This window comes from Penaeus japonicus, unplaced genomic scaffold, assembly GCF_977035675.1.
Source record: "Penaeus japonicus unplaced genomic scaffold, GWHDUDI00000001_assembly GWHDUDI00000019, whole genome shotgun sequence".
Lineage (NCBI taxonomy): Eukaryota > Metazoa > Arthropoda > Malacostraca > Decapoda > Penaeidae > Penaeus > Penaeus japonicus.
In genome coordinates, this window is record NW_028234421.1 from 29,774,324 (window position 1) to 29,789,816 (window position 15,493).

Below are 15,493 nucleotides of genomic sequence, written 5' to 3' on the forward strand. Positions count from 1 at the left end.
GGACAGCAGACATGTAGCGGTGCATGTACATACAGGCTGAAGCTCGGGCAGAGGACAAGTTTTTTCTTCTCCTCTCTCTTTTTGTCTTTACCGGTTCTGCATATATGGAAATGCTACCTTCAAGTCCCTCATACCTTACTCTAGTTTATTGTTGTCTTGCCTGCACCCCATCTGTCTTCGCGTCCTCCCAAAGCCACGGCTCCTGGACAGGTGGAAATGCCTCAACCTGTTGTCTCGTTTTTTTAATACATTATTTTATCGTTTTTTATGACTCTTGTCAGATGATAAGGCTAGGCTTTACGAGAAAGAAAGTCCGGATTAAGTGCTCTTGGCTTATTTTCCCTCCCTCTTTTTTTTTTATTGATTATACTCGTGTGATAGCGGCGATAAGACGAGGGTTTACGAAACTGAAGTCCCACATGAAGTCGGAACAAGTTCGTTTTAGATGGAGGCCACCATCTCGCGAATATGCCTCGTCACAGGGAAAGGTCACTGATGTGGCATCATTTCCGCGTCGTATGATTTACTTGATGCTCGCTCCGGGTGGCATCCACATGTGTAGCGGGGAGGGGGAGGGGGGTGGCGCGTGGGAGGTGGATGAGGATGGAGGATGGACGTCCAGGTGGTCTTGAAACAAAAGATGCTTGGAAGCGAGCATTTTTGTTTTTCTTTTGAGATTCTCGGTCGTTTGTGGGGAGCGAGAAGTCTTTTTCAAGAAAGATTTATTAGGAGTAGGAAGGTTTGGTTACCTGGTGAGAAGGACTCCCCTGGTGCAACTACAAGGCGAATAACAGGTGGCTCAGACATCTGTGTATAGAATGGTTTGGATACAGTGGCTTGTAAGGAACCCACTGAACTTCCAAAGAGTGAGCGGTATATCCCCAAAAACCAGTTCTGTAGCGGAGCCATAAAACCCGTGGACGGTCACCGCCCTTCGCCCATTCTTCGCTCCTCTCCCTTTTTTCCTCGTGATCTGCCTCCTCCATGCACGGTTCCTATACGCCGTGAAGGCACAGGTGGAGGCGTCGGGGAGAGGAGGAAGGAGGAAGATGGCAGCGTGGGCAGGGCGGCCTCGGGGAAGTAGCTGCCCCTCGCGGCGTCACTTGGTATTGTCTCCACGGGGCGCCAGGGAGGGGGCGGGGGAGGGAGAGAGGACGGAGGGAAGGAGGGAGACACATGCAAGGTTGAGGGTAGAGGCAAGGGTGTGGAAGGAGCGGCGGCAGGGAATAAAAGTGAATGTGGTTCAAGCAGGGAAGTTGTGCAAGTGACGGGGTTCAGTTAGCGAGGGGAGTCGATGGCGAAAGTTTGAATGACATGCCGCATTTTGAATGTGAAACGGAAGAGGAACGTAATTTCTTTTAGACTATCGGACGCTAAGCCGCGTTCAAATAGAATATATGAAGAGACAGATGTTATTTGAGGTGTATGTCTCGCTTCTTGCAATAAGTGGAGGTCGTGTGGAGGACAGAAGTGAGTAGTTAGGATGACATTTATCTGAGGTGAGTGAGTGTTTCCCCAGGAATGTTGACATGAAGGATCTTAGCCCACCCGCCTCTTCTCGCCCCCCCCCCTCCCCCCCTTCCTACCTCCCACTCACATACCTCCCACCTTGCGCCGTATGTCGAGGTATCCTCTCCTCCTGATCAAATTTAAAATCACGTTCATGTTGAAGTTATCTGCGGATTATAGAGATAATTGATATTTTTAGTCCAACAGATATCTGAAGAAGAGATGTATATTATCTTTAAAAAAGTAATCGTGCATTTCCTGTTCTCGGGAATAGCAGGTGATGAATTAGACCGGAGATCCCCGCTGACGGTGTAATCTTTTCTAAGCACATAATACCTACCTCCTCCTAACTGAGTGGGCGTGGTTACGGGCGTGCGGTTGGTAGGAGGGGGGCATGGAGACGGTTTGGGACTGTTTTGAGGGCGGGGCTAAGAAACGAAGCGGGAAGGACTTGGTCACCTGATAAGCTCTTTGCGTAGGACGCGCGAAGGGGGTGCTATGTGGGTGGGAAAGGGAGGCGCTGACGGTCGGGTCTTTGGAGGGTGGGGGTGGAGGGGGGGGGTCAGGGAGGCGATACGTTAGTGCCTCTTGGGTTTGTGTGTGTGGGCGGGAGTACAGGCGTGGGGGAGAGGGAGGAAGGGAGAGGATGATGGGGGGAGAGGGAGGAAGGGAGAGGATGATGGGGGAGGGAAGGAGTGGAGGGGTTACTAGGTGATATCGTCGAAGGCGGGTGGGTGCAGCCGACACGCAGAGGAAGACTGAGCTATTTTCCGCCATGGCGTAGATCAGTGGGAGGAGGATTCTGGATCCTGCTGAGGTGGGTCGCCCCCGCCTCGCCGCGACCTGGAAGTGGGCGCGGGGGCGGCCGAGGGGATGGGCGCAGTGGGCGAGCGGGCAGAGATGACGCCAGATTGAAGCGTTGAAAATATTGTTACGAGATAAGAGAGTAAACAGCGCGTAACAATGAGGAAAATCACGAATTTTGGCGTCCAGAGAGATGCGAGACGTGTTATCGTTTGCCGCCGCCTCATTTGCCGAACGTTGTTTGGGTTATCGAGGTGAGAGTTCTGATAAGATAAGATCGTGACCAGGTGTGTAGTGATGTTTGAAAGCACAGACAGACATACATACAGACATACAGACAGATATACAGACACACAGACACAGATATACAGACACACAGACACAGATATACAGACACACAGACACAGATATACAGACACACAGACATAGATATACAGACATACAGACATACAGACATAGATATACAGACATACAGACATACAGACATAGATATACAGACATACAGACATAGATATACAGACATACAGACATAGATATACAGACATACAGACATACAGACATAGATATACAGACATACAGACATAGATATACAGACATACAGACATAGATATACAGACATACAGACATAGATATACAGACATACAGACATAGATATACAGACATACAGACATACAGCTACAGACAGACAGACATACAGCTACAGACAGACAGACAGACATACAGACAGACAGACAGACATACAGACATACAGACATACAGACATACAGACATACAGACATACAGACATACAGACATACAGACATACAGACATACAGACATACAGACATACAGACATACAGACATACAGACATACAGACATACATACATACATACATACATACATACATACATACATACATACATAGACATACAGACATACAGACATACAGACAGACAGACATAGATATACAGACATACAGACAGCGATATACAGAGATACAGACATACAGACATACAGACATAGATATACAGACATACAGACATAGATATACAGACATACAGACATAGATATACAGACATACAGACATAGATATACAGACATACAGACATAGATATACAGACATACAGACATAGATATACAGACATACAGACATAGATATACAGACATACAGACATAGATATACAGACATACAGACATAGATATACAGACATACAGACATAGATATACAGACATACAGACATAGATATACAGACATACAGACATACAGACATAGATATACAGACATACAGACATACAGACATAGATATACAGACATACAGACATAGATATACAGACATACAGACATACAGACATAGATATACAGACATACAGACATAGATATACAGACATACAGACATAGATATACAGACATACAGACATACAGACATAGATATACAGACATACAGACATAGATATACAGACATACAGACATACAGACATAGATATACAGACATACAGACATAGATATACAGACATACAGACATAGATATACAGACATACAGACATACAGACATAGATATACAGACATACAGACATACAGACATAGATATACAGACATACAGACATAGATATACAGACATACAGACATACAGACATAGATATACAGACATACAGACATAGATATACAGACATACAGACATAGATATACAGACATACAGACATAGATATACAGACATACAGACATAGATATACAGACATACAGACATAGATATACAGACATACAGACATAGATATACAGACATACAGACATAGATATACAGACATACAGACATAGATATACAGACATACAGACATAGATATACAGACATACAGACATAGATATACAGACATACAGACATAGATATACAGACATACAGACATACAGACATAGATATACAGACATACAGACATAGATATACAGACATACAGACATAGATATACAGACATACAGACATAGATATACAGACATACAGACATAGATATACAGACATACAGACATACAGACATAGATATACAGACATACAGACATAGATATACAGACATACAGACATAGATATACAGACATACAGACATAGATATACAGACATACAGACATACAGACATAGATATACAGACATACAGTCATAGATATACAGACATACAGACATACAGACATAGATATACAGACATACAGACATAGATATACAGACATACAGACATACAGACATAGATATACAGACATACAGACATACAGACATAGATATACAGACATACAGACATAGATATACAGACATACAGACATAGATATACAGACATACAGACATACAGACATAGATATACAGACATACAGACATACAGACATAGATATACAGACATACAGACATAGATATACAGACATACAGACATAGATATACAGACATACAGACATAGATATACAGACATACAGACATAGATATACAGACATACAGACATACAGACATACAGACATAGATATACAGACATACAGACATAGATATACAGACATACAGACATAGATATACAGACATACAGACATAGATATACAGACATACAGACATAGATATACAGACATACAGACATAGATATACAGACATACAGACATACAGACATAGATATACAGACATACAGACATAGATATACAGACATACAGACATAGATATACAGACATACAGACATACAGACATAGATATACAGACATACAGACATAGATATACAGACATACAGACATAGATATACAGACATACAGACATAGATATACAGACATACAGACATAGATATACAGACATACAGACATAGATATACAGACATACAGACATACAGACATAGATATACAGACATACAGACATAGATATACAGACATACAGACATAGATATACAGACATACAGACATAGATATACAGACATACAGACATAGATATACAGACATACAGACATAGATATACAGACATACAGACATACAGACATAGATATACAGACATACAGACATAGATATACAGACATACAGACATAGATATACAGACATACAGACATAGATATACAGACATACAGACATACAGACATAGATATACAGACATACAGACATAGATATACAGACATACAGACATAGATATACAGACATACAGACATAGATATACAGACATACAGACATAGATATACAGACATACAGACATACAGACATAGATATACAGACATACAGACATAGATATACAGACATACAGACATAGATATACAGACATACAGACATAGATATACAGACATACAGACATAGATATACAGACATACAGACATAGATATACAGACATACAGACATACAGACATAGATATACAGACATACAGACATACAGACATAGATATCCGCGATGGAATGTTTCGTAGCTTGGATTTACGAGAAAGTGTGCGTGTGTTAATGATCAAACTATTGATATTCAGGATGTAGCTTGCATCTCTGGCACGATTAATAAGCGGAATGCATAATCCAGTGTGGCAAGGTTTGTCGAAGTTTGTTCTTAAAATTCGTTCCGAGGATTGTCTTTCCTTTCTTTCCTTTAGTCTGAGGTTAGGTTGATAGAACTTCCATTTTTTACAATTATTCTGCACTTCGTGATGCCTGAGTAAGAGTGATAATGCTATCTAAGGCAAGAGCTTATCTCGAACCTGTTAGTGCTGACGCCGCAGGTGTGGAACTCCGGCTTGCGTCCAGGTTACCGATGTTTTTATTTTAAAATAACACATAGCGCGGAGTTTTTCGGAATCGTTTATTTCCTGCGCGTCTCATTAGAGCTGCAATCAACCTCGTTGTATTTGCACAATACTCGCATCCGTCGACAAAGAGAAAAGCTTTTTTTACGTCCCGTCGGCAGAGTCTTGATGTGCGCAAAAGCCAAACACGGGAAGCTTACAAGGTAATGAAGACACAGCAAGGAGAGGAAGCCCGGACTTTGTAATAGACTGGTCTAAGGCGTGTCTCTTTCTACTCTCTCTATTACTCTCTCTTTTACCTGACCTGGACCGTTGTATAGGTCGTTTGTATAAACCTACCAGCCAAGACAGGAAGAACAAATCGAGATTGGGATTAAAATTATTCAGTCTTTGGCATAGTGCAAGTTTGTTATTGTTACGAGGTTACAGTCACTTAAAGGGGGGTTGAGTCCCCCCACTCCACTGGCATGGTAACCTTGGCTGCGGGGTACAGACGAACTGGCCTTGTAATGCTCGCAGATCCTCAGCAGTTTTTTGAAGCGGCGTTGTCTGAGCGCTATTGTTTGGCTCCGAGATTTATTTTTTCCCTTTCTTTTCATTGCGATTTTTAGGTTATGGTTATTATCAGGGAAGGCGGCAAGAAGGAGAGAGAGAAAAGGAAGTCGTGGACCTTATTCCTTTTGGTTAATTATTTTCCTTAATGACGTTGACGATGATGGTGGTCCAGCAGCGAAACCTTAATTACGCCGAGCGTGTCCGGAGACCCCTCCAGCCACTCTTGAGGAAGGGCACGGCCGGATACGTCTTTATTGTAGATTTTTAACCGGATAAACTTTTAGTGATTGGGTGTGTGAGCCTATTTTGCGGGAAATTGGACCTGCGGAGACGTTCGCGAGATTGTTCGGGTTCCTCTAAAAATATGTCATGTGGCAATTCGAAAAGAAATTTAAAACTTCGTGTTTCTGCTTGACTTATTACATTATGCCTACTACTACTATGATGCATTCTACTGGTCGAGTTGCCCTCTTAGGTCGTGATTTGAGTGAGGGGAGGTGCTGAGTGCTATTTATGTGGCTTCTAAGAGCTTAGGCTGGACGTGGCGAAGAAATACAGGACAGGGGACATTTGTCCTCCCATACCGCCTTTGTCCCTCCCTCTCCGCTTCCCTATCTTTCTCTACTTTTCCCTCTCCCTCTCCCTCTCCTCCTCCTCACTATCCCTATCCCCTTACCCCTCTTCCTCCCCTCCCCTCGCCTCCTCCTCTCCCTCCTCCTCCCCCTCTCCCTCCTCCTCCCCCTCTCCCTCCTCCTCCTCCCCTCCTCCTCTCCCTCCTCCTCTCCCTCCTCCTCTCCCTCCTCCTCTCCCTCCTCCTCTTCCTCCTCCTCTCCCTCCTCCTCTCCCTCCTCCTCTTCCTCCTCCTCTCCCTCCTCCTCCCCCTCTCCCTCCTCCTCCCTCACCCTCTATCTCCCTCCTTCTCCTCTCGTCCACGGGCTGGTGTGAGCGTGTTCCCCGTGAGTGTCGGCCGGGCGTGTACACAATGCATCCACTTGTTCACGAGGTCGCTTGAAAGCCCTTCATGGCGAAGGAAAACGGTGCTCGGCCCCTTTTCTCGATCTCGCACGTGGGATGCAACACGAGTGAAATTCCCGTGCAAGGCGAGTGAAATCCCACGTAGGCATTCGAAGTTGAGATGGCCGGTGACGCTGTGAAGTACCCCGGGCAAAGCAAGATCACCTTGACCGACATGTTCCGGACGATGCGACTTTTTCCTGCTCTCTGCTACGAGCTGCGGCGGCCGCTCGGGCCAACGACAGCGATGAGGCAAGCGAGGGGAAGAGAGAGGGTCGAGATAAATGCGGAAAACAGGAGGGAGGCGGAGGAGGAGAAGAGGACAGGCGGTAAAGGGTATAAGGGGAAGATTCGTATAATGGCACACGGAGAGAGACCGAGAGAAGGGCGCGGGGCGAGCAAGGAGCTTCTCGGGGAAAGGCGAGGCAAGGGGAGAGGAGAGGTTGCGGCCCTCAATTGGACTAGCGCGCGATCGCTATCATCCGGGGTAGAGGGGGCGCTCTCCAAACACTTGACTCTATTATAATTCCTCTTGCCATCTTTATTACTTATTTTAACGCGAGCCAGAGAAACTGAGTCAGAAAGAAGCAAGCACGCGCACGCACGCACGCACGCAGGAGGAGGGAAGAGGAGAAAATTGGAGACAGGAGACTGGAAGTAGCGCTATAAAAGTGGAGGTGAATCGCGTCGAAGAGCCGTAGAAAAGGGCGGGTACAAAGGCCTCGGCGACCTTGTGTCACATCATTAGCACGGATGCTCAAACACGCCGGTCGGCCGCCGTGTACCAGTGTACCTGCTCAGCGCGAGGCGTTTGATTTTAACGGTTTAGACAAGCTGCCACCTTGACGCGACTCTTACGGACGGAATGGGTAATTAACGAAATTGAGTGCTCGTCGTCGCGCCTTTGCAGACTTTAGTATTAGAAGATTTTTGTTCAAAGGATTTCATTTTGGGAGGGAGATTGTCTGCGTGTTTTAGAGCCGTGCTATTGGAGGTAAACTTTGATCCTTTCACTGATAACAAGTTTAGACTGCTGTTTTATGGTATAGAATAGGATATTTAAAGTATGAACATACAGTAGTGGTAGGATCCTGGGCAGACAGCTTGCATGCAGCGAGATTTTGAAAGTGACCCGGAAACGATAGATATATTCTCGTGATCGCGCGCGACTTCTGTTTTTTCATTATGGTATGACCTAATATCATACATTATGTATCCGTGCATCGACATTCATCAACCGAAAAGTTGATGTATCGTTCGGAGGAATTATCATTCGTGCGCCAAATTGTCCTCGTGTGTTTTTGGGACCGAGATGCGAGTTTGATGTATGCTGAAGGGAAATCAATAAGCCCGGCGTCACTCTCGCGGCGAGGCATCTCCTTGAGGCGCCGGGAATCACGCGAAGGCCTAAAAAAAGAAGCCTAAGGACTAATGAGATCTCATTTTGTCAACACTTGCCCACAGGTCAACTGCCACACACATTACCGCTTGTTATTCTCCAATATTTTGCTCTGCATAACGTCAAAGTTTTATTCTTAAACCTTATTTCTCCGCATTGATTATGCAAAGAGGAGAAACGTTGGAAGGGGAGTTGGGGGAGGGAGTAATCGTCGGTGGTCAATTGGTGTGCATAAGTGGAGGCTCGAGTGGAGTATGGAGTGTGGAGTGTGAGAAGAGGGACGTTGGAGAGTTTGTGGCCATGCAGGCCTCATGGCGGAGAAAGGAATGAACAGACTAAGATTTATTTTCCCGATAAGGTGTCCAAAGTACGCCGGGGCATGAACTATCTCAAAGTGCTGTTAGGATGCGAAAGAAATCCAGGTTTGTGATGACTTTGGTGGATAAATCAATAAACAGGATATATCAGAAATATGCGGGGAATTGATACTTACCTGCTAAGGTTGTAAAGAAAAGAAAAGGGTCTAGTTTAGTGACGTGTGTTGATGCTTTTGGAAGTGACATAGGTTGGCATTGGGTTGTATAGTGGGCCGTACTTTATGGAGCTGGGCGGGGTAGCCAAGCACACACTCATGTGAACAAGTTGGCTCGTCACCACCACCCTGCTACAGAAAGATGCGCTTCCCCTTCCCCTTCCTCTTCACTTGCCCCTTCCCCTTCCCCTTTCTCTTCACTTGCCCCTTCCCCTTCCCCTTTCTCTTCACTTGCCCCTTCCCCTTCCCCTTTCTCTTCACTTGCCCCTTCCCCTTCCTCTTCATATCTCTTGTCTCTTCCCCTTTCTCTTCACTTGCCCCTTCCCCTTCCTCTTCACTTGCCCCTTCCCCTTCCTCTTCATATCTCTTGTCTCTTCCCCTTCCCCTTCCTCTTCACTTGCCTCTTCCCCTTCCCCTGTCCCTTCCCCTTCCTCTTCACTTGTATCTTCCCCTTCCCTTGATTCTCCCCCTTCCCTTTCCCCTTCCCCTTCCCCTTCCTCTGAAAGCCTCCGTTGTTACCAGGTACCGCCGCTCATTAAAGGCCGTGCCAGTCGACGCGATACCCGATCCACGCGACTGATTGCCATGATTACCATGCCCAAGATGAGGTTGGCATTTGCGGGCGCTGAGCGTATGACCTAGAGGCAGTGATGAGTAAGGTAACCTTTTATGTCTGAGTGGGTGTGAGGTCCGGCCGCTGTCGGTGCCCGCCCGCGTGGGAGGTGACTTACTTGCCTGCCCTCGCCCGCCCGCCAGCTAGCAGAATGTACCTCCGTCTCTCCCGCCTACTCAGCATGCAGCACACGTCTCGCTACTAGCTGTAGAGGCAGATCACAATCTCTACAAGTTTGGTGCGGACGAGGCGACGGCCATGCTGAAACTTGAGCGTTCTTATCGAAACGGTGTAAACTCTACGCTCCCCCATGCCCTAAATGGGGAAATGGGGGTGGATAGTGTTGCAACGAGGCTGTGGCCGCCATGAGCTCACATATCCGGCCCAGAATGAGTGGTGCGAAAGGATAATTTTTGTGAGTAATTTTGAATTGACAGTAGGAGGCCATGCGCTTAGATATGGTCATTTGTTATATATTTATTGTTTGCATATAAGTTATGGTTATTTTGCTGTGAGACTTTGTGAGCATTTCATACAAATACAATCACACGCACAGGCATATGTGCACAGGTTTATACATACGCACACGCGCACATACAGGCATTGCATGCATGCATGCATCGTGGCACGTTAGTATTTTTGCATAGGAAACGTCACCTTGCAAGTTAATGACACAAAGTGTGCATTTCGAGCTCGTTGTTTGAAGTTGGGTGTTTATAGTTGCGGAAGCACACATTAGCCGAGGTAAGCAAAACCTGTCCGAAGTGATTTCCTCCAAGGTCGTCGTCGCTTGTGGGAGGCTGCTTGCAAGCCAATCACCGGCGTGATTCATACGCGTGAACTGGCAGGGGTCGGGAGGTCAGTGGGTCGTGGGTGGAGTGCTGATGGATGTATGAGTGTGTGTGTGACGTCGAGCTTGTGGTTGACGTGTCATCATCGTCGTCAGCATGATCCTCTTCATCACGTGATTGCGGTGGACGCTCTCCAAGTGGGTGGCGCTGTCACCTCCTTGCCCTTCGCGTCGTCGTCGGTCATTGAGATCGTGTAATTGCAGGTCTTTGGCGTCGCGAAGGCTTACTGTGCGTCTACAGCTGCACAGGAGGGTAATTGTGAAGTTGAGGATGCTACACCCATGGGACGTGGCCTATTCCGCCCACATGACGCCCTCGGTGCGCCCACGCGGCCTTCTCACGCCTATACGGTTTTTCGCCCTTCCCGTAGCTTTATCTTTGTGACATTAAGCAGCTCTTACCTTCCATTTAATTTGATAACAGAAGTTTCTCAGCGAAACTCAATGCCATGTAGATCTATCACCAGGATAGATGTGCTGCTTAATGCTATCCGATGAAGTAACAAGTAAAAATGTCCTTACTTTAGCGTGCATCTCGGTTTGATCTTGACTGCGCGTTGAAATAAACATGCCAACCGTGCCAGCAGTAAAGTGTCAGGACGATCATTCCTTGGGTCAGTTTTTTGGCACTTGCTCAGCCTTGTTTGTGTGTATTTGCTACCGGACGCCCTTGTTCGCTTTGTTTCACGCCACCGACACTTCAGTCTATGAGTATCGTAAAACATTCTAGGTCACGTAGAGAGGTAAAGGATGAAAAAATGAGTTAGGGAGATGCATAATCCCGAGGGATAGGAGCCCCATGCTTCCCTAGAGATTAGTACGATAGGATAAGCCAGTATCGGAGGCTGGGCAGGAATGGCGGAACACAGATCTGGGATAGAGGGAGGGAGCATCTGGAATATGTCAGCTTGTTTATCAAGACACATGATGCTCCCGGCGACGGGGTGAGGTAGCACGGCTGTTCCCGCAATTCTTTTTACCACGGATGCACCGGCTTCTTTTTGGTGTCTTAAGAATTTTTATGACTGCGATTATAGATAATGAAGCGTCTCTTGGCTCCATTGGCATTTCTTATCGTGCTACTGTTTGAAGACGCCAGAAACACGCAGACACAAAGTAGAATGGGACAGAACAAGATCTAGTCACATTGCATTGAAGGCGTGGATTACGGGATTACCAGTTGCGGGTCCTTCTCACCTGGAAGAGTGGATGCTTGGTTTGAATACCGAAAATAGTTTATTCACAGGGCAATTTGGATATTAGACGTCGACAGCGAAGTGCTTTTTGCTGTAACTGAAAATGATTTATCATGTCGGTACGTTTCATATGCTGACCTTCGTCGTCGTGAGCCTAGGCATCGAACAATTGAACCGACAAAATGGCATCTCGTCGGCCAACGTGGACATACGTGTTAAGAATGCGACGCCAGAGCACGTGGGAAGGACTCCAGGTATCTCTGCCTTCCCCAGTCTACTGTGGCTTGAACCTCTGACATTCACGCCCCCGCTTGTTGCGAGTGTGTTTACTATGCAAGGATGGCTCGCAGAAGACGGTGGGGGTGGGACGGGGTTGGGGTTAGGGTGGCAGGGTGCCCTTCCTACCTAACTAATGTCCACTGATGCGGAGCGTGTATAGTCACTTATGGAGGTTGCTTAATTATGAAACGGCGATTAATTATTCTTAGTCTTAGTCATTGTTTTTTCATTTGATTGTACACGGTATATCCATGAATTACGTTGATTTTGGAAGCGAAAACGGGTCAGTTGTTTCTTGATAGTCGTGGGCGAGAAGGGTTTTGTAATTGTGTGGCAGGTGCTCCCCAGGCACAAGGAAACCGTCACCACTATTTATAGCAGGGATAAGACGTGTTCATACCTGCCTGTCGCCGCGATTCTAGCAGGTGTCGGAACACGTGTACCCAGCACGTCACCGTTGCACATGTGTCTTGAGAACACTTGGCTCCCAAGTGCTTGTAAAATTCAAAGATACGTTATCGTATCCAATTTTAATACATAGTCAAGCAGAAACACATATTTGTTATGCTTTTGAGTATGCATCATATTTACGCTCCACACACCCCTTAAAGTAGATAAAAAGTAGATAACGACAGCGAACTTTCCCGGGGTTTCCTTAGACAAGTTACCTGTGTCTGCTCGGTTGTGCCTCTTCCCCGCCGCCGTGTGCTTCGCGCGGGAAATAACCGGTTGTCGTTCACTTGGGCGAGGGCGCGTGGGCGCGGTGGGAGGAGGGACGCACGCTCGCCTTTGGGGTCCAAGGAGGGTCCACGCTTTGCCTCGGAACCCTGGGGTCTCGGGGTCCTCGCGCGTTAGTGCTGTTAATTGCTTTATTTGTTCTTCTTTTCTTATGATTACGCCGATTTTTTTAGATTATCTGAATTAGAGGTTGTTATTACACGAGTGTACGGTGATACACTTTCATATGCATGTATGTACACTTATGCAAGGTATACATCCATATACATATATAGAAAGGGCGCGCACGCACACGCACGCACGCACGCACGCACGCACGCACGCACACACATACACACACACACACACACACACACACACACACACACACACACACACACACACACACACACACACACACACACACACACACACACACACACACACGCACGCGTGCACGCACAAATGCACACACTATTTAATTAATCAGTTTTAAGTGTTTTATTTTACTTTTGCAAATACTGATATTTATGTGACGAGACAAAAGAAAAAAATCGACATTGTAGATTTTTCTTCTGGCTTCGCACCCGACGCTGCCGTTGCCCGGGCAGGAGCGACAGGCGGTGCTTCTCACCTGATGCGTGGGTGGCGCTAGGGGCGGCAGGCGGGCGTGGGCGCGTAGGTGGCGTTAGGGAGTGGGGAAGGGGGAAGGCGTGGGTGTCGTTCTTTAGAAACTCATCCACCCATCCACCCACCAGCGGGCATTGTCTTCAATACCCACAGTTTGCCTGTGCTTGCTACCGAGAGTAAAGAAAGAGCAAAAAGAGGGCTTGGACCCTTTCGATAATGACTGATGGCTTCGGCCGAGGGTTTCGCAGACTCGTTAGATTGTATATTTAGTCTATTTTTATGTATTTGCTATGGTTTAACATTGTTGATGTCATTTATCAATATTATTGTGGTTTATTCTTATATGTATGAATATGTCAGAGATTTAGGAAAGAACTTCGTAATATAATCGAGAACCAGAACATGTGTTTGCATATAGCAGATGTTAATAAAACATTCATTTCAGATTCGAGAAGGTGGTTGAGCGCTCCGAGACCCGAGGTCACCACTTGGAAATCGTGTCCACACAGCTCGAAGCCTTTACGGTATCCGTGGAACACTTCGAAGAATGGTACATCGAGATCGTGGAGATTGTGGAGTCGAGGGAGGTGCTGTCTCTTGATGTTGAAAGGTAAAGGAAGACGCATACTTTTGCTCTCAATCAGATTGTCGCCTTCATCACCGTCACATACATTTTCACTAGTATATTATCTCGTTTTCAAGCCTTTTTTGACATAAAAATATATGGAGAAAAGGATGAGACTAGTAAAATTCATAAATTACCCTCGTATTTTACAGCTATGCGCGCAAGATTGACGAGATTGCACGCCAGCGCGATGCAAGATCCGGCGACTTTGATGGCATGATTAAGACTGGAAAGGAACTTGTGACGAAGAAGGATGTCACAGACACAGCACCTGTGAAGGATAAGATCAAGGTTAGACTTACATGGAGTTTTTTTTTCTGTTCAAATATATTTATGTTTTTACCTTGATGTTAGTTTCTGACCTTAAAGTGGAGATTTTCTTTAATATTATAATTTTTCTCTGACATAACATTATTCAGGTAAGGGATTGCTTGTGCTTTGTCCATGTCTAGATAATGGAATGTATATTAGATGAACATCTTCAACTTTAAATCAACAGAACCTAGAGGGTCAGTGGAAGGAGCTGAACGACACTCTAGATGAGAGAGCTCGCAATGGCAAAGAGAGGTCAGAGCAGCTCCTCGCATACGAACAGCTGCGAGACCGCTGCACTCAGTGGCTTACTACCACAGAGAACATCCTTGATAATGCCCATGCTGTTGGCCTTGAGACTGAGATCGTCAAGAAGCAAATTGAAGAACTCAAGGTAAGATGATGTAATCTAAATATAATATTATCTGCTTTTTCTGGATCTTTGTCACTGAATACACGGATTCATAATGCTGTTTCTTGTATATGCCATACTTAGTTGATGTATATATATTTTAGTATGATTCATTTTCTTAGACACACAGCCTTATATTCTCTTCAATTTCCAGCCACTTCACAAGGAATTCCGTGAATATGCTGGCACCATTGATAAGCTCAATGAACTCGGCAATGCATATGATGCCTTGCTGCGAGGTGAGAGGCCAGAGAGTCCGACAAGACGTCGATCATCCGTCACACCAGCCAAGCGTCCCTCTATCACGTCGCCTCTGAAATCCCCAGGTAAGAAGTGCCTCGAGTTAAGATCT

At 45.8% G+C, this 15,493-nt stretch overlaps 1 protein-coding gene across 50 annotated transcripts in view; it reads left to right on the forward strand.

Moving 5' to 3' along the window:
- The window catches only part of shot (dystonin-like protein short stop), a 422,952-nt gene that overhangs the window by 377,171 nt on the left and 30,288 nt on the right, over positions 1 to 15,493 (forward strand). For all 50 annotated transcript variants that reach the window (XM_086547666.1, XM_086547670.1, XM_086547661.1 and 47 more), the window contains 4 exons: positions 14,238 to 14,402; positions 14,570 to 14,708; positions 14,917 to 15,123; positions 15,296 to 15,467. In XM_086547666.1, the coding sequence (XP_086403792.1) occupies positions 14,238 to 14,402; positions 14,570 to 14,708; positions 14,917 to 15,123; positions 15,296 to 15,467 (683 nt within the window). The remainder of the gene's footprint in view (positions 1 to 14,237; positions 14,403 to 14,569; positions 14,709 to 14,916; positions 15,124 to 15,295; positions 15,468 to 15,493) is intronic.